We start from the raw sequence: 25,872 nt of genomic DNA, 5'->3' as shown, positions 1-25,872 counted from the left end.
TCAAAGAAACTTTGTTTATCACAGATTAAAGAAAAATTCAACATGGAATAATGACAATATTACGAAAAGGATAGATAACTACTCACCGTATAATCGAGGCATTGAGTTGCAGACAGGCACAACAAAAAGACTGCTATACAAGTAAGCTTTTGGCCAAAAGGCTTTCTTCTAAAGCAGACAACACAGGTACACACACATTCACAAAAGCGAGGCCTCGGCAGCCCACGAAAGTAGTGACGTTTGTGCGAGTTGTGCTCACATGAATGTGTACTTTAGGAGGAGGTCTTTTGGTCAAAAGTTTACTTGTTTGGCGGTCTTTTTGTTATACTTGACTGCGACTTAACATCTTCACTATATGGTGAGTAGCAATCTATCCTTTTCCTAACATTGCCACAATAAAGAAATGAATTTACATGAGAGACAATAATACGTGCTTTAGAAACAAAGTAATTTGTTCTGACTCCACAACTGACAACAGCAGTCATCTCACAACAAACAGAAAATTATTGTCAGATCTCGCAACAAACAAAAAATGATTGTTGAAGCAATTTTTACACATCTGGTATAGTCTCAGGCACATGCAGAGATCAAAAGACATATTCCCACAAATGCTGTAAAGCAACTAAGTTGGTGGTAAATATTCTTCTGAAAGTCCAATAAGAAATGTAAATTTTGTGATAAGTATACTGCCAGGTTTTGTGGAAGAGCTACTTTGGTGGTAAGCATACTTCCCTATGACCTTTAAAACAACATTATTTGGTGATTTGTATACTTTCCATAACCCTAAAAGCTATATTTCACGACAAACAGAAACTACTGCCAGTGCAATGGACTACCACTGGATACCAGGGGAGTACAAAAGTGGTAGGCTATACTCCTGTAAATGGAGTAAAGAAACACAGCTTGTACTAAGTGTACTTTCACAGGATTAACAAAATAATTAATGGTATCAAAAGGAACACCCAACAGACAAAATTATAGCAAACTACAGATATCTGCATTGCAGATTATTCCTGTATAGCTTGGCAAATTTTGAAAAAATACATAATGTAGCCTAAAGTACAATGTTTTATATTTTCATTTAGAATAAAAATTCTAAAATGTGAAGATGCAGATGATTAAAAGTTTTTGTATTTGGCCAGATTATTGGTGTTGGGTCTATCAATCTACATGCCCGTCTTCAGCAGTCCTACAGAAGATATACAATGGGACATACAAAACACAAGACTATATGCTATGAGACATGTACGCAATTTCTTTTTGTGTTGTCCGCACTTATGTATAATTTTTAATTGTGCCCTCAGCCAATTTCCGTAGGTTTTTGTGGAAATTTTACTTAAATGTTTAACTGTTTTTTAGCGCACTATCATTGTGATACAGATAAGACAGCATACTTTACAAGGTCAGCAATGTACTTTGATAGGTTCATGCATACTGTTTCCTTTGACTTGAGTCACATGTGTAACTGTTTTATTTAAATACTTTTTTTGTTCCACTTATTAATAGTAATAAGATATAATTAGTGTAAAAACAAACTATATAAAATATAATTTGTATACAGTCTGTTGAGTGTATTGTAGCCGATTATTTCATGTATGTAAAACACACTCGATTTTCTTGCCACATCAATTCGGGATAAAATCTTGAGCTTTTAACCGTAGCCTCCATTGTCATCATCAGGAGCAACTGACTGTTCACTGCTGCTGTGGTGGCCTCATATAGCCCTGGGAAGGCTTCTGACAGGTTGGTCATTACGTACTGCTGTCGCAGATGGTGTCAATGTCTGCGTTGGTAGTGCCACCACTTCCATGGGAACATAAACACTGCAAGGAATGTCTCTGCTGCTTTTCTGCATCAAGCACTCGTTCCATGCACCATCAAACAGTATTTTATATTTGTTAGTGAGGCTGTGCTCCGCAATTGGCGATTTCTATAGTTCTCTATTCTTAATATGCCATTGGCGTTCTGCACAACAGTCGGAACTGGTATGAATGGTCTGACCTATATATTTGCTTCCACATTCACAGGGGATGATATAAATTCCAGGGACCCTGAGGCTGAGGCTGTCCTTAACAGGGCACATCATCTCCTTAATTTTCTTAGGACGACAAAAAGTCAGCCTTATACCCTGTCTACACAGGATTCTTCCTATTTTACTGCATATAGCGCAACAATAATTGATGCGGCAAGAAAACCAAGAATGTTTAACGTATCACTGCCATTGCGAAAGACTTCATTCTCAGATTATTTCATCTCTGCTCAATTTCTTTTAAGAGGAATTTGTAAAATTTTCAATAAAATTCTTGTTTCTTAAGTTAGTTTGTTCATTTAGAATACTGTATTTATCCGAGTATAAGATGACCCTGAATAAAAGACAACCCCCCCCTCCCCCTTTTTTTCAGAGGCTCCCCACGAAAAAATTATTTTTTAACATATTCTGACTAATCAAAATTACAAACTTTTATCGATGCAAAGTGTCTGCTTGAAAAGTTAACACAACACCTATCCTAAACTTGTGCCATTTATTGGTTGTTTACATTTTGATAATACAAGGATAAATAGAAGAAAATAAAAACAAATTATTTACACAAATTTTTATCTACACTGCCTTTCTTGTGCACTTAGCCCGTTGTCTGGGGTATCATTACTTTTAATCATCATCGTAGTCATCCCAACAAGACAGTTATGAAAGTAACGACTTTGCCGTCACAAATATTTGGCTGTTTCTTCCGAATATGCTGGGATTTCTGAGGTGGTTATTACAGAGGGAACTGAGAACACAACTTGCCCCACCCCCCTCCCCCTTGAACACACAGTGGGTTTTGCTTCTATACTGACTTGAGAATGTCACAATGTCTCTTACTCCCAAACTGGCTGCTGCTCTCTCACTGGGTGTGTGGAACCAGCGCCTGACAAACTGCCTTCATTTCTATCATACCTCATGGTGAGATTCGGCAAAATTTCTGCACAAAAGACGTGAGTACATCACTGGCACAAAGCTAAACTTTTAGCACCTTCTGCAGAAATTTATGCTGTTGTTGAGTATTTGTTCAATTTTAAAGTCAATTTGATTCCGGGTACAAATGATTTCAGAAAAACTGCAGTTCACACACGGTAGATGTTCATAAAAAAGCAAAAGTATGTAGTATACATTCCCATGCTTGGCTGCACGAGAAAATTTGCTGCCCACTTGCTACTCCCATCCCAGCATTAACCATTGTTTTCAGCCAAGCTGATGTCACTGTCCCCCCACCAACATTCTGTAGTGCTGTGCTTGAGCAATAGTGAACCACAGATGCAGGTCATATGTAACAACAGCACCTAACACATTAATCAAAGACCACAATCACCATTCAGTCTAGTTCTTGAACTTCCACTCATCCTGAAGATAATATCTTCCAAAGGGGCTTTCCACTGTGATTTATTCTTGTAACAACAACTGCAGTCAGTTTAATGTGATTTATTTCATTTGTTAGGAATTTAATTTTGGATTAATTTTCTTTCTCATTTCACCCAACAGTCATCAACGTGTTCTAAAGCTGATTAAAAGTTGCTACGAGGCGTGTTTTTTTAAGTAAGGTCCGTTTTGTTGTAGACACTAGTAGTTTGCGCACATACTGCAACGAGTGCATGTGTCGTGTACCGGTGGCATGCCTCGGGGACAACTGTGCTCAGTTTCATCTCTGTAGCTAACCTGTACGGTTCTGTTCTGTGCTTTCAAAATGTTTTAAGACTCTCAACTCACCTGCCGCATGTGAGGTTCACTTCAGTGATACGGTTTTTGTCAGCAAGGAACCTGTCTGTTGCTGAAATTCACCAACAGATTTGCGAAGTGTACGGTGTACTGTTGTGAGTGAAAGCAAAATACGTAAGTGGGTACAAGAATTCAAAGATAGCCGTGACAATGTCCATGATGAGGGCCACTCTGGTCACCCTTCTTTGATTACGGTTGATTTGGTGGCTTCATTGAAACGCGGATTCTTGAGAACAGGCGCTTCACAATAACAGGTCTCTCAAAAGAATTTTCTGACATGTCGAGATCAGTGCTTTACAACATTGTTTCTGAACACCTGAAGTTTAGGAAACTGTGCTCCCATTAGGTCCTGAAACTCCTAACAAAGGACCACATAAACCTAAGATTTGAGTGTGGGAAGAAGTTCTTGACTCGTTATCATGAAGAAGACGACGACTTCTTGAGTCAGATGGTAACTGGAGACAAAACACGGGTTTCGCATATCACGCCCAAATCGAAGCAACAGAGCATGGAATGGAGACACATACACTTGCCTGTAAAGGTGAAGGCCAAACAGGCTCTGTCCCAGCACAAAATCATGGCGTCGGTGTTTTGGGATAGGCATGGTGTTTTGTTGGTCGACTTCATGCGATGAGGAACCACTATCAATGCGGAAGCATACTGCAAAACCCTGAGAAAACTACACAGAGCGATTCAAAACAAAAGACATGGCATGCTGACAAAGGGAATTGTCCTTCTCCATGACAATGCAAGACCTCGCACTGCAGGTCAGACCTGCCATTTATTGGACAGTTTTGGCTGGGAAGTTTTAGACTACCCACCCTACAGTCCTGATCTTGGACCAAGCGATTACCATCTGTTCCTCCACCTCAAACAATACCTCAGTGGCAACCGTTACAATGACGACGACGATGTGAAAACGGCAGTGAACACTCTGTTATCGGAGCATGTGGCAAGTTTTTATGAAGAGGGTATTTTAAAATTGATTGAGAGGCATGATATGTGTTTGAACAAACTTGACAGCTATGTCGAAAAATAGAGTGACGTATTTACTTTCTGAAAATAAATTTTCTTTTTTGAAATGACCTTTGTGTACTCATGTTCAAACGGACCTTACTTAAGAAACATGCCTCGTATTAACTTAAATGTATTTCCCCTGTATTACAATATGCGAACAGTGACTAAATTTTCCATTTGCAACCCAGCTGGTAAATCATCACAGTTTCTCCTAATCAATAAAATATTGCCTTGCATTCAGTATCAAGTAATGGTTTTTTTAGGACAAGATTTTCACCTTTGAATGTTACTTTTACATAAAAAGCAACCTAAATATCTGTAAAGGGTAGCCATAGATGTATGAGAAATTTTAGGCAAACCTGTTCAAATGCAACAGAAGCTTGTTAAGTTTATAGAATTTAATGTTATATCTTCCTGTGTTTCACAAAACTGTCAATTTTCAAGCGGAGCATTGATTGTTGTCAGGGCTAGTTCATAATTTCTTGCGTTTCTCTTGCGCTAGTACCTTGTATCAAATGTCAAGTGACTGTTCGAGCAAGGTCAGTACCATATCGAGCGGTTCTGCACATCGAGAACTCTCGAGTCTATTCGAATGCAAATATTGTTTGCTAAGCCCTGCTTTTTGGGATTGCTCAAAATAATTTTTACAAAACCTCAATAGCAATAGCTTCGTCTTTATATGTAAGATAATCACTATATTAATCTATTAAACAATGCAAAAATGTTGGCCTATGCAGCAATAGTATCGCATAGGTTTCAAATCACGAATCTGAGAAAAACACATCTCATAACTGCATAAATATGGTATTATTCAGATCTGTTTGGTGTGGGTAAAGTTTTCTGTTTCTTTGAGGATGATGAGCTCTATCTTTTATCAGCAGTGTATAAAAACTACAAGCATTGTAAAATGCCTCTTACTTCACAATTTTGCTCTCAATGAATAAAAGTAAATTAAAAGACAAAACCACACTTAACCATATGCAAAATAAAGAGAAGAACAAATACATTTTCTGATCTTACTGAGGGCAAGTACTTGACAAAATCCTGCAAGCAAACCTAAAAAAACAGATTCAGTCACAGAACACAATAAGAGCACACATATACGTCATTCCCTTTGGAGTTTATAGACTAAAATGCAACAACTGTGAAACAAATATGGTATATACCTGACAACAGAACAACCCTGAATATTAGGTGGCCACCTTCCTTCTCTTCTTTCTTTCTTTAAGGGACTCTTCGACAATTTTTTATTTTTATTTTTAATATATTCTGAATAATCATGCACACAAACTGTTTTACTGATATATGAAGTATGTCAAGATTGACTAAAAAAGTTAACACAATTTATTGGAAACCGTCATGGTGTTTTATTTCACTTACAAACATCACCTAAGCCATGGAAACAGATATGGACAAAGCTTTGGCAAAATAAATCACATCTACACCTACGTGATTACTCTGTTATTCACAATAAAGTGCCTGGCAGATGGTTTAATGAACCACCTTCAAGCTCTCTCTCTACTGTTCCACTCTTGAATGGCACGCAGGAAAAACGAGCACTTAATTTTTTTCTGTGCAAGCCCTGATTCCTCTTATTTTATCATGATGATCATTTCTCCCTCTGTAGGTGGGTGCCAACACAATGTTTTCACAATCGGAGGAGAAAACTGGTGTTTGAAACTTCATGAGAAGATCCCGTCACCCACGAAAAATGCCTTTGTTTTAATGATTGCCACTCCAATTCACATCATATGTCTGTGACACTATCTCCCCGATAATACAAAACGAGCTGCTCTTCTGTGTACTTTTTCGATGTCATCCGTCAGTCCCACCTGATGCGGATGCCACACCGCACAGCAATACTCCAGAATAGGGCGGACAAGTGTGGTGTAAGCAGTCTCTTTAGTAGACCTGTTGCACCTTCTAAGTGTTCTGTCAATGAATCACAGTCTTTGGTTTGCTCTACCTACAATATTATCTATGTGATCATTCCAATTTAGGTTATTTGTAATTCCCAAGTATTTAGTTGAATTTACAGCCTTCAGATTTGTATGACTTATCGCGTAATCGAAATTTAGCTGATTTCTTTTAGTACTCACGTAATAACCTCACACTTTTCCTTATTCAGGGTCAATTGCCACTTTTTGCACCATACAGATATCTTATCTAAATCATTTTGCAAGTAGTTTTTATCATCTGATGACTTTACAAGACAGTAAATGACAGCATCATCTGCAAACAAGCTAAGGCGGCTACTCAGATTGTCTCCTATGTAGTTAACATAGATCAGGAACAATAGAGGGCCATAACACTTCCTTGGGGAATGCCAGATATTACTTCTGTTTTACTCGATGACTTTCCGTCTATTACTACGAACTGTGACCGTTCTGACAGGAAATCACAAATCCAGTGGCACAACTGAGGCGATACTTCGCAGGCACGCAGTTTGGTTAGAAGACGCTTGTGAGGAACGGTGTCGAAATCTAAAAATATGGAATCAATTTGACATCCCCTGTCAATAGCACTTATTACTTCATGAGTATAAAGAGCTAGTTGTGTTTCACAAGAATGTATTTTCTGAAACCGTGCTGACTATATTTCAATAAATAGTTTTCTTATAGGTATTTCATAATGTTTGAATACAGTATATGTTCCAAAATGCTACGGCAAATCGACGTTAGTGATATAGGCCTGTAATTCAGCGGATTACTCCTACTTCCCTTTTTGGGTATTGGTGTGACTTGAGTAATTTTCCAGTCTTTAGATACGGATCTTTCTGTGAGCGAGTGGTTGTACATAATTGCTAAATATGGAGCTATTTTATCAGCATACTCGGAGAGGAACCTGACTGGTATACAATCTGGACCGGAGGCCTTGCCTTTATTAAATGATTTAAGCTGCTTTGTTACTCTGAGGATATCTACTTCTATGTTTCTCATCTTGGCAGTTGTTCTTGATTGGAATTCAGGAATATTTACTTGGTCTTCCTTGGTGAAGGAGTTTCGGAAAACCGTGTTTAATACCACTGCTTTAGTGGTGCTGTCATCAGTGATTTCCCCATTGTTATTGCGCAGTGGAGGTATTGACTGCGTCTTGTCACTGATGTGTTTTATGTATGACCAGAATCTCTTTGGGTTTTCTGCCAGATTTCGAGACAGAATTTCATTGTGGAAATTATTAAAAGCATCTCGCACTGAAGTACACACCATATTTCGAACTTCCGTAAAACTTTGCCAATCTTGGGGATTCTGCATTCTTTTAAATTTGGCATGCTTTTTCCTTTGCTTCTGCAACAGCGATCTGACACGCTTTGTGTACCATGGGGGATCAGTACCATCACTTATTAATTTACGTGGTATGTATCTCTCAATTGCTGTCGATACTATCTCTCTGTAAACATTCCACAACTTTTCTACACTTACATGATCAGATCAGAAGGAGTGAAGACTGTCTCTTAAAAAGGCATTAAGAGCATTTTTATCAGCTGTTTTAAACAGATATACTTTGCGTTTCTTTTTGATGGTTGTAGGTGTTACGGTATTCAGCCTAGCAGCAACTGCCTTGTGGTTGCTAATCCCTGTATTCGTCACAATACTCACTATTTGTCCAGGATTATTTGTTGCTAAAAGGTCAAGTATGCTTTTGCAATCATTTATGCTTCGATTGGGCTCATGAACGAATTGTTCTAAATAATTTTCTAAGAAAGCACTCAGTACATTGACGTTTTATGCCTGCCGCCGGCTTTAAACGTATAATTTTTCCAGCATATCGAGGGTAGGTTAAAGTCACCACCGACTATAACTGTATGAGCAGGGTACCTATTTGAAATGAGACTCAAGTTTTCTTTGAACTGTTCAGCAGACTGCCAGTCTGATTATCAGTGGAGTCTCAGGTCCACATTAACACCAGTAATCGGGATCTTGCTGTACATCCTTTTAATGATAACCTACAATGCCTCTCAAAGTGTAGCTAAATACCTTAAAAGAATATTAAATTATATCAAATTGAAAATTCAAAGGACAAAATGATCAAATTATGATAAACTCACTGGCCAGTACTTGAGTCACAATACACTACCTGACAAGAAACTGAAGCAGTTACAAGGCATGGTCCAATGTCAATGTAACAGTGTGTGTGTGTGTGTGTGTGTGTGTGTGTGTGTGTGTGTGTGTGTGTGTGTGTGCGCGCGCGCGCGTATCTGGTCACCGAGACATTAATGTGAGTCCACTATAATGCTCCTCAAACCATGTAGCATGGTTCTGGCTCTGAGACATGGACAATTATACTGCTGAAAGATGACATTGCCTTTGGAGAAGACATCAAGCATTAAGGGATGCAGGTGGTTCGCAGCTGTCAGCATGTCTTCAATTACTACCACACGTCCCATGCAAGTGCAGGATAATGGATCTCATAGCATCATACTGCTCCCACCAGGCCTGTGGCCTGGGTGTGCTGCACATTTCGAGCTGCCGTTCACCTCAATGACGTCGTTTGTTGAGATGACCATCGGCCTAGTTTAGCAAAAATGTGATTCACCCAAAGAGCCGACATGTTTCCATCAATCGACGGGCGAATTGGACTGCCTTGTGCCCACTGAAATCTTAACTGATGATGTCGTTGGGTTAACATGTGAATGCACAAGGGTGGTCTGCTGTGAAGTTTCGTGTTTAACAATGTATGATGAACGGTGTGCACTGAAACACTTGTGTGTGTACCAGCACTGTGCTCTTTTGGCAAAGATGCCACAGATCATCATCCGTCCTACTTTGCAGAGCAGACAAGGCTCCGAACCCCATGTTCTGTGAAGAGTCGTGGATGTCCAACCATTTAGTGCCTAGTGGTAGTTTCACTGTCCTTCCTCTTTCCGTAGATGCTCACGTCCGTAGTATGTGAACATTCAACCAGCTTTTCCATTTTCGAGATACTCATTTACAGGCTCTGTGTAATGATAATCTGCACTTTGTCAAAGTCTCTTATCTCAATGGATTTTCACATCAGCAGGCCGATTTTTCACTACGGTGGCCACCTTTCTGTGTCTGCTCTGCTTACATACTTTTGTTACTGTGTTAGGTGTCTGCAATGCCGCTAGGCAGCATCCAAAGTTGCGGTGAGGAATGGTCATAATGTTTTGTCTGTTCAGTGTATATAAGAAGACGTACATAACATTACCCTACATTTTGAAATTATTAGTCCCTTCCTCCGGGAGGAGAAGGGAGAATAGGCAGCCATGAGAGGGACCAGCTTGTAATGAGGATGACATTACACCAAGATGGTGCGGAAGGCATGAGACACATTAAGAGCCCAGAGAGAGTGCAATGGTAAGAGAGAAGATTGCTGCCTCTTTATCGAGATATCCAATTGGAATGGAAAAATAAAATGAGAAAAATAATTGTTCATTGTAAACAAAATTCTGTAAGGTGACATAAACATGAAGTTAACAATCATCTCTCATTCAAAAGATAGGCCCTACTGGTTGTTCAATGCAGTGTTAAAATTGGTAAAAGCAACAGCACATAATGTTGCAGATAGATTGTGATGTAACATTGGTTACTTGAAGAAAAAAAAATATGGAACTGAATGTTCTAATTGCTGAAGAAACTTATTTATTTTACAAAACTGAAAATGGATCTGGTGAAATCTGAGTGAGAGTCGAACAAAAAAAAATGCTCAAAGTGACTGGCAGAAGGGAAACTAACAATGTATGAAATGATGGATGTGAAATTTAACATGTGATTGAGAAAATATATAATATGCAATTTATCTTACAAGAAACCTCGAGTGTAAGGTCGCAAGTTCAATCTTTAGTAAGAATCATTTGCGAGTGTTGTGTTAGCAATTAAGACATGAACAATGTTAGCTGCTAATGACTCATCATGTGCATCAGGAGGGCAACAGAAAATGAGTGTCTGGGAGGCAACGTCGACATTCAAGAAATGTTCAAAACAAACTATTAACTTGCATCATGAAACCCAAATGAAAAATGGCACATGACAGGTTCACAAATGGCACACGACAGGTTCACACCACCAAGATCAAAGGCAAACTCCTTGAGAGTTAGAAACCATGCAAGACGTTCAGCTAGGTAGAATGCATATAGAATCATACTGGTGTAATGGGGTAGTGAGAACTGATGGAAAGGGATGGCATACAACCAAACGTGAAACTGTCTGTTGTGGAGCTCTTCATGAAACTGGCTACCCTTTAAAGTGTAGCTGCATAAGGTGTGATAATATGTTTTACAGATGTGGAAAAAAACAAATATCCAGAGGTTCCAGGTAGTATGAACTGCAAGTCACAAACTTTTCAGGCGGGATAGTTTGCTCGAAGGGAGTATTATTTTTATATGCACACCATGAATCAATCAAAAGTAAGTTATTTTGACCAGCTATTGGCAAAAGCAGTGATCGTTCCATAGTTTTAGTTCTCTTACAACAATTTTCCCACTCTTGCTAGCTGTGACGTAAACATTTCTTACTGCCCTTGCAAGATCACGCACACGATAAAGAATCATAGGGGGAAGAGCACCTCCACCTTCCTGCAGCACAATAAGTAATTTTACAGCCAATTTACCATCCAGCTTAACAGTCGGCATAATTGTAAACAAATGCGTTACAGCATTGATGTTAGTTGATCTTGATACAACTCTCTAACTTCCAGGGTTCCTTTCATATGCATTTCTGGTTCAAATCGCAGTTGGTTATAGTTGAAAACAAATACCTTGCTGAACAATGGGACAAGTCTGTTTATATCATGTACACATTTTTGGGCCGATTCCACAGTTTGCTGTGCATTATCAAGTTGACACTTTGTTTGAAATTTTGTTATCTTATGTCATTCAATTCTGCAACACTGTCTGAAGTCATGCAACCATCCACTGCTTTCCTTGTAATCTATTCTGTGTGCAATTTGATGTGCATAACTTAGTAGGTCATTATCAGGCACATTATGTAAATTGTACCTAGCCTCTATGAAAGGTGCCAGCACCAGTTTTTGTAATTTTTTTCCCCTTCCATGCTGTGGGTGATCTGTGTATGTGTACGTAATTATATTTAGTACCTCCTCCTTTGACAAAGATTTTCCTTTACTACACTTCATTGGAGACTGAATTTGTGGCTCCCTGTCCGACAAGGATGATGAACTACATGGTTCGATGTGTGTTTCAATGTCACCCGATACCTGTTTCAATGTCACTTTCACTCGTTAAGCACGTACTGTCATCACTGTACTCCTCATGTACATTCTCCGCACAGTCAAGCATATACGATGCCACACATTCCACTGACTCATCTTGCAGAAACATTTATATTTCATATGCCAGTTCTTTCACATTCTGCGAAATTCCTTGCATTCCTTTCTGATGAAATGTAAACTTCAGCAGCCATTGTTGCAGATATAATGCAAGGTTTACTTTGTTTATCATTGCCTCTGCTCTGGTTTTTATCACCACTACTAACACTGTAGCACAATTGTGAGTTACTGGTCGACTAAGGAGATCAACTACGCTCTCTAGCGCCCTGCTATGTTCACCACTGGATACCCGCAGTCCTGCCCCATGTCACCATTAGCAGTCAATGTTGTGGTTGCATGGTGGACAATATGTGGGCTATCGAATGGCGTGAACATCATTGACCTTTTGTGACCTCATGCTCACAGGAGTCCTTGTTAGAGACAGGTGGTAATTGTTTTGACTCCACACAGTCACACATATTTTTCTACTTCAATAAATTAGTCTTTACAGGAAGTTTTTCCCTTCTATATTCAATAATCTGACCAACCCTGACAGTCCAGAAAAAAGTAAAATGATATATTGTACATGTTGATTAAGTGATAAATTTTTATAATCTGTACAACACAGTTACATGATCACTTCACAACATAATAGCAGACTTCAACTAGCCAGTGGTCATCTCTGGACTGTCAATGGATAAACAGATATGACAAAGCATCATTATATAATCTATTGAATTTGTGAAATAACTACCTACACAACGGAAAAAATATTTAAAAACTTAACATGCTGCAAGCAGTGATTTATCATTCCCATTACACTGACAACGATACCAGCAAAATCGACAAAAGTGAAACACAGGTAATGAAATCTACTCAATATGTACCAGGCAATGCTGAGGGAATTAGATTAAGAAATTAGACACCAAACAGAGCAGATTAGTTTTGCTACTTGGTCAGCATAATAACTGATGAGCGCTGAAGTAGATAGGGTATAAAATGTAGACTGAATAGCAAGAAAAGTTTTTTCTGAAAATGAGAAATTCGTTAATGTATAATTAAAATTTTCATGTTAGGAGCTCTTTTCTGAAGACACTTTAACAGAGTGTACCTTGTACAGAAATGATATGTGGACAATAAACAGCTTATACAGAAGAGAATAGAAACTTTATAACTGTGGTGCTGCAGAAATATGCTGATGATATGAATATGTAATGGAGCTGTACAACATTGAACTGTGGAGAAAAATTAGCACAAGTTGACTAGACGAAGAGATTGGTTGACAGCACACATCCTGAAGTGGTAACGAAAGTTATTTGGCAACGGAGGGTGGTGTGGAAGGTAAAAACTGAAGACGGAGAAAAAAAACTCTAACACAGTAAGCAAGTTCAAATGGAGGCAATATTTATGTGCAGATGAACAGGATAGATTTGTGTGGAGAGCTGCATCAAACCAGTCATTGGACTGAAGACCACAACAACATTTTGGTTGGTGCGTAAGCAAACGAAAGCGCTGGTAGGTTGATTGATACACAAACAAACACAAACATACACACAAAATTCAAGCTTTCGCAACCAACGGTTGCTTCATCAGGAAAGAGGGAAGGAGAGGGAAGGACGAAAGGATGTGGGTTTTAAGGGAGAGGGTAAGGAGTCATTCCAATCCCGGGAGCGGAAAGACTTACCTTAGGGGGAAAAAAGGACAGGTATACTCTCGCAGACACACACATATCCATCTGCACATACACTGACACAAGCAGACATTTGTAAAGGCAAAGAGTTTGGGCAGAGATGTCAGTCGAGGCGGAAGTACAGAGGCAAAGATGTTGTTGAATGACAGGTGAGGTATGAGCGGCGGCAACTTGAAATTAGCGGAGGTTGAGGCCTGGCGGGTAACGAGAAGAGAGGATATACTGAAGGGCAAGTTCCCATCTCCGGAGTTCTGACAGGTTGGTGTTAGTGGGAAGTATTGAGATAACCCAGACGGTGTAACACTGTGCCAAGATGTGCTGGCCGTGCACCAAGGCATGTTTAGCCACAGGGTGATCCCCATTACCAACAAACACTGTCTGCCTGTGTCCATTCATGCGAATGGACAGTTTGTTGCTGGTCATTCCCACATAGAAAGCTTCACTGTGTAGGCAGGTCAGTTGGTAAATTACGTGGGTGCTTTCACACGTGACTCTGCCTTTGATCATGTACACCTTCCGGGTTACAGGACTGGAGTAGATGGTGGTGGGAGGGTGCATGGGACAGGTTTTACACCGGGGACGGTTAAAAGGGTAAGAGCCAGAGGGTAGGGAAGGTGGTTTAGGGATTTCATAGGAATGAACCAAGAGGTTACGAAGGTTAGGTGGCTGGCGGAAAGACACTCTTGGTGGAGTGGGGAGGATTTCATGAAGGATGGATCTCATTTCAGGGCAGGATTTGAGGAAGTCGTATCCCTGCTGGAGAGCCACATTCAGAGTCTGATCCAGTCCCGGAAAGTATCCTGTCACAAGTGTGGCACTTTTGGGGTTCTTCTGTGGGAGGTTCTGGGTTTGAGGGGATGAGGAAGTGGCTCTGGTTATTTGCTTCTGTACCAGTTCGGGAGGGTAGTTGCGGGATGCGAAAGCTGTGTTCAGGTTGTTGGTGTAATGGTTCAGGGATTCCGGACTGGAGCAGATTCGTTTGCCATGAAGACCTAGGCTGTAGGGAAGGGACCGTTTGATGTGGAATGGGTGGCAGCTGTCATAATGGAGGTACTGTTGCTTGTTGGTGGGTTTGATGTGGACGGACGTGTGAAGCTGGCCATTGGACAGATGGAGGTCAACGTCAAGGAAAGTGGCATGGGATTTGGAGTAGGACCAGGTGAATCTGATGGAACCAAAGGAGTTGAGGTCAAAGAGGAAATTCTGGAGTTCTTCACTGTGAGTCCAGATCGTGAAGATGTCATCAATAAATCTGTACCAAAATTTGGCTTGGCAGGCCTGGGTGACCAAGAAGGTATCCTCTAAGCGACCCATAAATAGGTTGGCGTACGAGGGGGCCATCCTGGTACCCATGGCTGTTCCCTTCAATTGTTGGTATGTCTGGCCTTCGAAAGTGAAGAAGTTGTGGGTCAGGATGAAGCTGGCTAAGCTAATGAGGAAAGAGGTTTTAGGTAGGGTGGCAGGTGATCGGCGTGAAAGGAAGTGCTCCATCGCAGCGATGCGCTGGGCGTGCGGAATATTTGTGTATAAGGAAGTGGCATCTATGGTTACAAGGATGGTTTCCGGGGGTAACAGATTGGGTAAGGATTCCAGGCATTCGAGAAAGTGGTTGGTGTCTTTGATGAAGGATGGGAGACTGTATGTAATGGGTTGAAGGTGTTGATCTACTTAGGCAGAGATACGTTCCGTGGGGGCTTGGTAACCAGCTACAATGGGGCGGCCAGGATGATTGGGTTTGTGAATTTTAGGAAGAACCAACCCCAAGTTTGGTACAGATTTATTGATGACATCTTCATGATCTGGACTCACAGTGAAGAAGAACTCCAGAATTTCCTCTACGACCTCAACTCCTTTGGTTCCATCAGATTCACCTGGTCCTACTCCAAATCCCATGCCACTTTCCTTGACGTTGACCTCCATCTGTCCAATGGCCAGCTTCACACGTCCGTCCACATCAAACCCACCAACAAGCAACAGTGCCTCCATTATGACAGCTGCCACCCATTCCACATCAAACGGTCCCTTCCCTACAGCCTAGGTCTTCGTAGCAAACGAATCTGCTCCAGTCCGGAATCCCTGAACCATTACACCAACAACCTGAAAACAGCTTTCGCATCCCGCAACTACCTTCCCGAACTGGTACAGAAGCAAATAACCAGAGCCACTTCCTCATCCCCTCAAACCCAGAACCTCCCACAGAAGAACCCCAAAAGTGCCACACTTGTGACAGGATACTTTCCGGGACTGGATCAGACTCTGAATGTGGCTCTCCAGCAGGGATACGACTTCCTCAAATCCTGCCCTGAAATGAGATCCATCCTTCATGAAATCCTCCCCACTCCACCAAGAGTGTCTTTCCGCCGTCCACCTAACCTTCGTAACCTCTTAGTTCATCCCTATGAAATCCCCAAACCACCTTCCCTACCCTCTGGCTCCTGCCCTTGTAACCGCCCCCGGAGTAAAACCTGTCCCATGCACCCTCCCACCACCACCTACACCAGTCCTGTAACCCGGAAGGTGTACACGATCAAAGGCAGAGCCACGTGTGAAAGCACCCACGTAATTTACCAACTGACCTGCCTACACAGTGAAGCTTTCTATGTGGGAATGACCAGCAACAAACTGTCCATTCGCATGAATGGACACAGGCAGACAGTGTTTGTTGGTAATGGGGATCATCCTGTGGCTAAACATGCCTTGGTGCACGGCCAGCACATCTTGGCACAGTGTTACACCGCCCAGGTTATCTGGATACTTCCCACCAACACCAACCTATCCGAACTCCGGAGATGGGAACTTGCCCTTCAGTATATCCTCTCTTCTCCTTACCTGCCAGGCCTCAACCTCCGCTAATTTCAAGTTGCCGCAGCTCATACCTCACCTGTCATTCAACAACATCTTTGCCTCTGTACTTCCGTCTCGACTGACATCTCTGCCCAAACTCTTTGCCTTTACAAATGTCTGCTTGTGTCTGTGTATGTTGTTGTTGTTGTTGTTGTTGTTGTTGTTGTTGTGGTCTTCAGTCCTGAGACTAGTTTGATGCAGCTCTCCATGCTACTCTATCCTGTGCAAGCTTCTTCATATCCCAGTACCTACTGTGTATGTGCGGATGGATGTGTGTGTGTGTGTGTGTGTGTGTGTGTGTGTGTGTGTGATGGCATGCCCGAATGTATAACTGTCCTTTTTTCCCCCTAAGGTAAGTCTTTCCGCTCCCGGGATTGGAATGACTCCTTACCCTCTCCCTTAAAACCCACATCCTTTCGTCTTTCCCTCTCCTTCCCTCTTTCCTGATGAAGCAACCGTTGGTTGCGAAAGCTTGAATTTTGTGTGTATGTTTGTGTATCTATCAACCTACCAGCACTTTCGTTTGGTAAGTCACATCATCTTTGTTTTTAGATATATTTTTCCCACGTGGAATGTTTCCCTTTATTATAATAAATATAACAGATACACATAAAGACTTTAGTCCCCAATACCGTATTTTATGGACATAAGACGCTGCGAACTGTAAGGTGCGTCTTAATTTTCAAGCAATTTTTTAGATAACATTTTTGCCATTTTTATTATTAGATTGCAAAGCCAGACTAAAAAAAATTCTCAGTTTATAACACAAAAATGAATTTTAAAATCCCTGAAAACTGTCATCTGAACTTTCTTCTTCTTCCTTCTTCTTTTTCTTCCTCCTCCTCCTCTTCACCATCACTGAGATCCTCTTCATATATGAGACACAGTCTTCACTGCCATCGAGAGAATTACTTATGCAACACTTCTTGAAAGATTTAACAATAATGTCTTCTCTCACTCTAGACCACAACTATTTTATCCACTGACACTACTGTATGATTGTAGTTCGTTTTAAAGCTCCCTTCGGCTTTAATTCATATCGGGTTTCATCCATTATCAATTTGTTCCATTCCTCTATCACTTACACGTTAAATGGTTTACTTTTTGATGCATCAAGAGGTTGCAATTGTGAAGTAAGTCCTTCCAGATAACAGCAAGCTCTGTATTTCCAGTCCCAACTTCTCTTTCAAAGAACTTTTCAAATGACTACTAAATTGATCTAGCACAAGAAGAGAACTTCTCTTCCACACATTGTCAATCCATAATTTCATACCATCCCTATCTATCCCACATTTGTCATGTACGTAAACAACACCTGGCGGTATTACAGAAGATTTTGGCAATGTTTTGCACTTGAAAATAACAGTGTAGTGCCTTGTTTCATCACCATTTGTTTTCATAGTAACAATTTTAACAAACACCTTTCATGGCAACAGTTCTGTTACTTGGCACATCAAGTGTCACAGGAGTTTCATCCATATCTGCTATTTGGTTTGGTTCCAGACTGGTTTTCTTTCAACGCTGAATAACAAAGCAATGGTAAGATAATATTTTCTCTTCATACTCTTGTGGTATTTTCTGAGATATTTTGGTTTTGGTTCGAATGCTAAAGTCCATGACACCTCATAAACCTGTAGCACCAACCAACTCCACCCTTAAAGTTTGTTAAGTTACACTGTAGCGAGCTAACAAGAGTGCGTTTTGAATCATTTTTGTATTGATTCTAATGCCATTTCGACAGTGTCCTGCAATCTATTTTAATATGTCATCTTCTAGTTTTGGCAATTTTGCAGTCAGTCCTCTATTTGCACATTTAGTAACACTCATTTTTTCAGTTCTTCTTTACTAGGCCACCTGTTGTATATGTTTTTTTTTTTCTTTTGGTGGAGGGCTGAAGTGCCACTCATCTGCTCTGTTTCCGCATTCTTCGGCAAATACTATTACTTTCAATTTATAGCGCGCATCATACAAATATCTTATTTTTTTCCATTACCAAACCAGCTACTAACAAAAATATTGTACCACTGTCGCATTTTGGGTTTGTGATGGTGGGGCAAGAGGGAGACAGTGTTAGCAAGCTTGTGAATCTTCGCAACTCACGTTCGTCGCACTGGTGCACTGCTGCTGCAGCCAGTTGAATCCAGTGTTGCCAGATACAGATGGGTTTCCCGCAGAATCAAATATAAGGCCATTTTCAAGACTGGCAGGAATTTTAAAACAAACACGAAACGTTTCTATATTAATTTCGAGTAAAGACGCACTCGAATTTTGGAAACAAGTTTTAGAAGAAAAACGTGCATCACATATAAAATGCACTAATGTGTTCTCCTTCACTCACTAATTGCAACAGTCTGCCAATGCTAGGGTACTTTTGATTCCTTGGCTGTAAAAATCACTTGGTCACGAGGTGAAGAACATGTCAAGCATATTCGGCACGCATTTTCATCCAAAATGGAAACACCTTGAAGGCTGTTCATTAAAGGGCAGAAAAGGTGTAAATTGAAGGGTGCAACATCACGTGACTAAGGTAGGTGAGGAAATACGTTCCAACCCCACTACTGTACAGCTGTTTTGTTAGACTAGCAGAATGCGGGCAAACATCATTGTTGAATACCATCACTTCACGCGCCCTTGCCGATTGTTGCTCTCGGACTGCGTTTGCAATACAACTCAGTTGTTAACAATAAATGTCAGCAGTGATGGTTACACCTCAGGGAAGCAATTCACAGTACACCACACTGTCACTGCTCCACCACGTGCATAACGTTACCTTTTGTGGATGCCCGTACATCTTTGTACAGGGAGCTACTGCTTTGTTTAGGATCAACCATTCCCATCTTTTCCTTATATTAGCACGAAGACACCATTTCTCACCACCACTAATGATAAAAGATAGGAACGGTCAGTGTTGTTGGTAAGCCAGTTGACAACAAGCAGGCAGAGATGTACATATGGCCACTTGCCATATGTTGTTGTTGTTGTTGTTGTTGTGGTCTTCAGTCCTGAGACTGGTTTGATGCAGCTCTCCATGCTACTCTATCCTGTGCAAGCTTCTTCGTCTCCCAGTACCTACTGCAACCTACATCCTTCTGAATCTGCTTAGTGTATGCATCTCTTGGTCTCGCCCTACGATTTTTTGCCTCCACGCTGCCCTCCAATACTAAATTGGTGATCCCTTGATGCCTCAAAACATGTCCTACCAACTGATCCCTTCTTCTGGTCAAGTTGTGCCACAAACTCCTCTTCTCCCCAATCCTATTCAGTACCTCCTCATTAGTTATGTGATCTACCCATCTCATCTTCAGCATTCTTCTGTAGCACCACATTTCGAAAGCTTCTATTCTCTTCTTGTCCAAACTTTTTATCGTCCATGTTTCACTTCCATACATGGCTACACTCCATACAAATACTTTCAGAAAAGACTTCCTGACACTTAAATCTATACTCGATGTTAACAAATTTCTCTTCTTCAGAAACGCTTTCCTTGCCATTGCCTGTCTACATTTTATATCCTCTCTACTTCGACCATCATCAGTTATTTTGCTCCCCAAATACCAAAACTCCTTTACTACTTTAAGTGTCTCATTTCCTAATCTAATACCCTCAACATCACCCGACTTAATTCGACTACATTCCATTATCCTCGTTTTGCTTTTGTTGATGTTCATCTTATATCCTCCCTTCAAGACACCATCCATTCCGTTAAACTGCTCTTCCAAGTCCTTTGCTGTCTCTGACAGAATTACAATGTCATCGGCGAACCTCAAAGTTTTTATTTCTTCTCCATGGATTTTAATACCTACTCCGAATTTTTCTTTTGTTTCCTTTACTGCTTGCTCAATATACAGATTGAATAACATCGGGGAGAGGCTACAACCCTGTCTTACTCCCTTCCCAACCACTGCTTCCCTTTCATGTCCCTCGACTCTTACAACTGCCATCTGGTTTCTGTACAAATTGTAAATAGCCTTTCGCTCCCTGTATTTTACCCCTGCCACCTTTAGAATTTGAAAGAGAGTATTCCAGTCAACATTGTCAAAAGCTTTCTCTAAGTCTACAAATGCTAGAAACGTAGGTTTGCCTTTCCTTAATCTTTCTTCTAAGATAAGTCATAAGGTCAGTATTGCCTCACGTGTTCCAGTATTTCTACGGAATCCAAACTGATCTTCCCCGAGGTCGGCTTCTACTAGTTTTTCCATTCGTCTGTAAAGAATTCGTGTTAGTATTTTGCAGCTGTGGCTTATTAAACTGATTGTTCGGTAATTCTCACATCTGTCAACACCTGCTTTCTTTGGGATTGGAATTATTATATTCTTCTTGAAGTCTGAGGGTATTTCGCCTGTTTCATACGTCTTGCTCACCAGATGGCAGTTTTTTGTCAGGACTGGCTCTCCCAAGGCCGTCAGTAGTTCCAATGGAATGTTGTCTACTCCAGGGGCCTTGTTTCGACTCAGGTCTTTCAGTGCTGTGTCAAACTCTTCACGCAGTATCGTATCTCCCATTTCATCTTCATCTACATCCTCTTCCATTTCCATAATATTGTCCTCAAGTACATCGCCCTTGTATAGACCCTCTATATACTCCTTCCATCTTTCTGCTTTCCCTTCTTTGCTTAGAACTGGGTTTCCATCTGAGCTCTTGATGTTCATACAAGTGGTTCTCTTATTTCCAAAGGTCTCTTTAATTTTCCTGTAGGCTGTATCTATCTTACCCCTAGTGAGATAAGCCTCTACATCCTTACATTTGTCCTCTAGCCATCCCTGCTTAGCCATTTTGCACTTCCTGTCGATCTCATTTTTGAGACGTTTGTATTCCTTTTTGCCTGCTTCATTTACTGCATTTTTATATTTTCTCCTTTCATCAATTAAATTCAGTATCTCTTCTGTTACCCAAGGATTTCTACTAGCCCTCGTCTTTTTACCTACTTGATCCTCTGCTGCCTTCACTACTTCATCCCTCAAAGCTACCCATTCTTCTTCTACTGTATTTCTTTCCCCCATTCCTGTCAATTGTTCCCTTATGCTCTCCCTGAAACTCTCTACAACCTCTGGTTCTTTCAGTTTATCCAGGTCCCATCTCCTCAAATTCCCACCTTTTTGCAGTTTCTTCAGTTTTAATCTACAGGTCATAACCAATAAATTGTGGTCAAAGTCCACATCTGCCCCTGGAAATGTCTTACAATTTAAAACCTGGTTCCTAAATCTCTGTCTTACCATTATATAATCTATCTGATACCTTTTAGTATCTCCAGGGTTCTTCCATGTATACAAACTTCTATCATGATTCTTAAACCAAGTGTTAGCTATGATTAAGTTGTGCTCTGTGCAAAATTCTACCAGGCAGCTTCCTCTTTCATTTCTTAGCCCCAATCCACATTCACCTATTACGTTTCCTTCTCTCCCTTTTCCTACACTCGAATTCCAGTCACCCATGACTTGCCATATAACCACGTATTAAAAAGGGACATAATCTGAAGACAATAAATGGAAACAGAACACTACAAGCAACCTGCCAGATTTTTTTTTAGCCTACAACAGTCAGCTGCACACATTTCATACCTGTGGTGTCCAGGGCTGTGTCTGCCACTGATTAGCCGGCTGCTCGTAGTAATGATTGGTGGGTGGCATGTACTGCTGTGGAGTCTGGACAGGGTATCCGACAAGTTGCCCGTGGTGTGAAGCACCCGTATGCGGTATTCCTGGGGGTGCGTAGCTGTTCACCACTCCCGGCGGATGAGGGTGGGGAGGCACCACGGAGACTGCCTGAGGCGGCACGGGCACCGACGGAGGCAACCCAGACTGGTACAGTGGTTGTCCTCCGCTGTACATTGTCTGCAAATCAGAAGAAGGGAGAAACCTGGTTCACACAATGTAACTGACTGTGTAATACATGTAAATTACAACCTCAAATGAGCTCGGCATAGCAGTAACAAACAACATATTGTTTGAATGATGTATTACCACCTGCAGCTTTTTTTTTTTTTTTTTTTTTGTGTACTAATGTACAATTTTTGTCTTAGATTATTTTGAAGTATCTCAACAGATGAAAGCAACAGGAATTCGGTGAAGTAACAGTCAATAAGAAGTTAAACACAGCTGCACATGAGACGATAAAATGTGATACAATGAATAAAAATTTTCCTTGCAGAAGTTCAGCTATGGCACATTATGCAAACTTATGTAGTCTCTGAACATGTTATATTTGAATGGTGTCCACTGTTATTTTGCTCATGAATGCAAATGTCAGGGTTGTTATAAAACCAGTATGACTATTCACTATAGTGGTGTGCACAGAAGAAGGAAGCACCACAATGCACTCTGTGCAGAGAGAGAAAGAGAGAGAGAGAGAGAGAGAGAGAGAGAGAGAGAGAGAGAGAACACTTTGTGGTGTAGCCATGTGCTCTCTCTGTGTCTCTGTTCCATGTCTCCCACTCCAGCTGTTGTCTGCAAAGTTAGCGCTACGACCACCTACTGGCTTCTGACAGGATTTATACGCTGGTAAAACTATCGCTGCCACTTCTTAATATTGTCATGTTTGCTTTATATCACTCATAATGAACATTATACTGGCTCAGTAACCTCTACATACCTAAACTAACACGAAAATAAACGCTAAACATCCTACACGCACCCTGATGCGTGAACTACAGGCACGCACAGCAGAATGATGCTTTTGGCTGCAGTGTCATGTGGTGCACTGCTGCTTGTTGCTGCCCATCACCCCGACACCCGCCTTCTTATGTGCACACAAGTATTGCATTCACCTGCCTCCTGATATGCACACGACTATCACATTCACCTGCCACCTGAAATGCACACGACTATAGCAACGGTAATATGCTTGTATATTACATATTCAAAATTATACATATTTTCAAATATCACAGGACACACACTAGTGCTATAGGAACAAACACATGACTGCAATGCGGGGGAGGGGACGGTTCTATTTTATTAGAGAGATGTACAACTACCAGTCGAATAAACAAAAAAGCAATACATGGTTAAATTGCACATCTCAGACATTTTCTTTAGCCTATCCTATAGCGACTAACCCATACAAAGAAAACTGATAGATACGAACTACTTGTGACCCCTGCCTGCACTATATCCGTTTGTCAAGTATACATTTCTGAACATCTGCTGTGCAGTTTAGTGTATCTCTTCGTGATGCGATCTTCTCACAGTTTATGGACTTTCTTTTACTAAAAGCTTCCACAAGAATGCTGTTTGTGAAAGATGCTGTCGCATACAGAGTAAAACTGAACTCTGCAGACAAAATCTTGGCGGTTATTCAGCAATATAGGGTGTAGCAGAAATAATTTCCAAATTTTAAATGTAAGTAAACAGAACAGTGTATATGAACATTCACAAATGTAATGCCAGAGTAGTTTTTGTCATATATGTCGCATACACGTACAAGCTCAGTTCCGAAAATGATATCATCAAAATGATATCCAAATTATGACTGTCTTTTTCTATGCGTATCTGAAGTCTCTCTCTGAAGTTCCAGTGAACCTTCCAGTCACGTCTTGTGGTGCCACTTCAATTTCGTGACAGACGGAGCTTTCAGATCGTACAGTGTTCCCACCTTAAAACACATGACATCCACCTCGAGGTATCCCAAGAGGTGAAAATCACAAGGGGCGACATCGGGGGAATGGGCTGGCCACTGAAGGTCATACCGTAAAGAATCAGCCACCTGGAAACATTTTTCTGCAAAGGCTTTTTGATGCCTTGGCTGTGAGCGTGCAGTGGTAATGTCTCTTTGCAATTGCACAGGCCACTTATAGTCACCTGCAGGAAGTTGCATAGCAGTAACAATGAAATGTTACGGTCACAGTTGTGTCTTCTCCTTCAAAAATGGGCGGGTCTACAATTCCGAAATCGACGACAGCGCACTGAACTGCAACACATTCACCACAGAGATGGCGCTGTAGGATCTGTCGAGGACTGTTGCTGCGTGTCTAATGAAAGTTTTATTTACGGGCATAGCCTGACAGGTGAAAGTGTGCTTCATCACTACCCAGCAGACTGGTGTCAACTGCAACAACTAACATGATAGCCTCGCAACACCCATTGCCATTGGCCCAACCATGTTGACTGAGTTTCTCCACAATAGCCACTTTATACGGTAGCAATATAAAAGTGAGCAGTGCTGAAGGGAAGCTTGAGGATGAATAGTAAAGTTTGTGAATGGCTGCCTTCAAACAAGACACACATCACATAACATCGAAATTTGCACTATTGTGCAGATATTTCCAGTGCAATACACACACCAAGATAAATGGGGAAAGAAATCAAATGTAATTACTCTGTGATGAGGCATCAGAGACCACGGGTATTTTATCCCAAAATACCTACAAAATATCCCTGAAGAACTTCCGAAATTTTGTCAGATTTTAGGTTAACCTGCATAGAGTAGTTCCAACCCCATAAATTTTAGTAAAATACTGTAATACTGCTGAGGTTTGACACCTGGTATGGAGGCCAACATTTAATGCTAAATGTAAATAAATGTAGCATACAGTGCACAAATAAATGGAAAGACACATTACTGTTAAATTACATTACCGCTGATCAACCACTGCAATCAGAGTATGTGGATCTTTACAGTATAGCAAATAGCACAGTGGTGTAAATTTAATAAACATGGACATACTAGTCTGTCACAACGCATGTTACAAATGAAACATACATTTAATGACAAATATGCTGGGTGGTTATATTGAACTTATTAAACTGATGGTGTTCCAAGACTTGCAGTGAGGGCTGTACACATCGCAAGACACTGGAACATAGAAGGTAGGTTTATCAATCGGTGCACTCACTGAGTATACTAAAAAAATTATTAGTCCCACTTTCAGGCAGCAGGTGAAAATACGGCACCGTAAGTAGTCAGAATGTAGCGTGTGTGCTGGAAAAGGTGAGGAACGATCAAAAACATGATGGTGGTGCTTCTGGCACATTTAATACAGGGTATGTATACGGACAATGAAAAAAAGATTCTCAGATTTTTTCCAGTTAAAAATACACTTTTCTGTTAAATGAGAATATACTTTCCCTCGGAACTGTAAAACTATCAATCCCATGAATGATTAATGTTTTATACACCAGTTTATAACTTCCTGGCACTTTAGGAAATGACACCCCCCCCCCTCCCCCAAACCAAATAAATAAATATTGGAAAGATCTTTGATGCACAGCTTCATGTACACTGCATATTTTCATATTACGAAAGGGTAAAGTCGAATTTCACAAAACACAGCATGTTAGTTTCCGAAGCACTGTTATCGTGACTGAGACACACTTTTGTAAGCCAATCACAGCTCATGTCAGGT

The 25,872-nt window shown here is 40.8% G+C and overlaps 1 protein-coding gene across 3 annotated transcripts in view; it reads right to left on the bottom strand.

Moving 5' to 3' along the window:
• The window catches only part of LOC126210210 (protein piccolo-like), a 187,158-nt gene that overhangs the window by 50,334 nt on the left and 110,952 nt on the right, over positions 1-25,872 (bottom strand). For all 3 annotated transcript variants that reach the window (XM_049939392.1, XM_049939391.1, XM_049939390.1), the window contains one exon: positions 22,091-22,363. In XM_049939392.1, the coding sequence (XP_049795349.1) occupies positions 22,091-22,363 (273 nt within the window). The remainder of the gene's footprint in view (positions 1-22,090; positions 22,364-25,872) is intronic.

Source organism: Schistocerca nitens, chromosome 10 (assembly GCF_023898315.1).
Source record: "Schistocerca nitens isolate TAMUIC-IGC-003100 chromosome 10, iqSchNite1.1, whole genome shotgun sequence".
Lineage (NCBI taxonomy): Eukaryota > Metazoa > Arthropoda > Insecta > Orthoptera > Acrididae > Schistocerca > Schistocerca nitens.
Note: the sequence above shows the minus strand (reverse complement) of the source record. Positions and strands in the feature narration are given on the sequence as shown.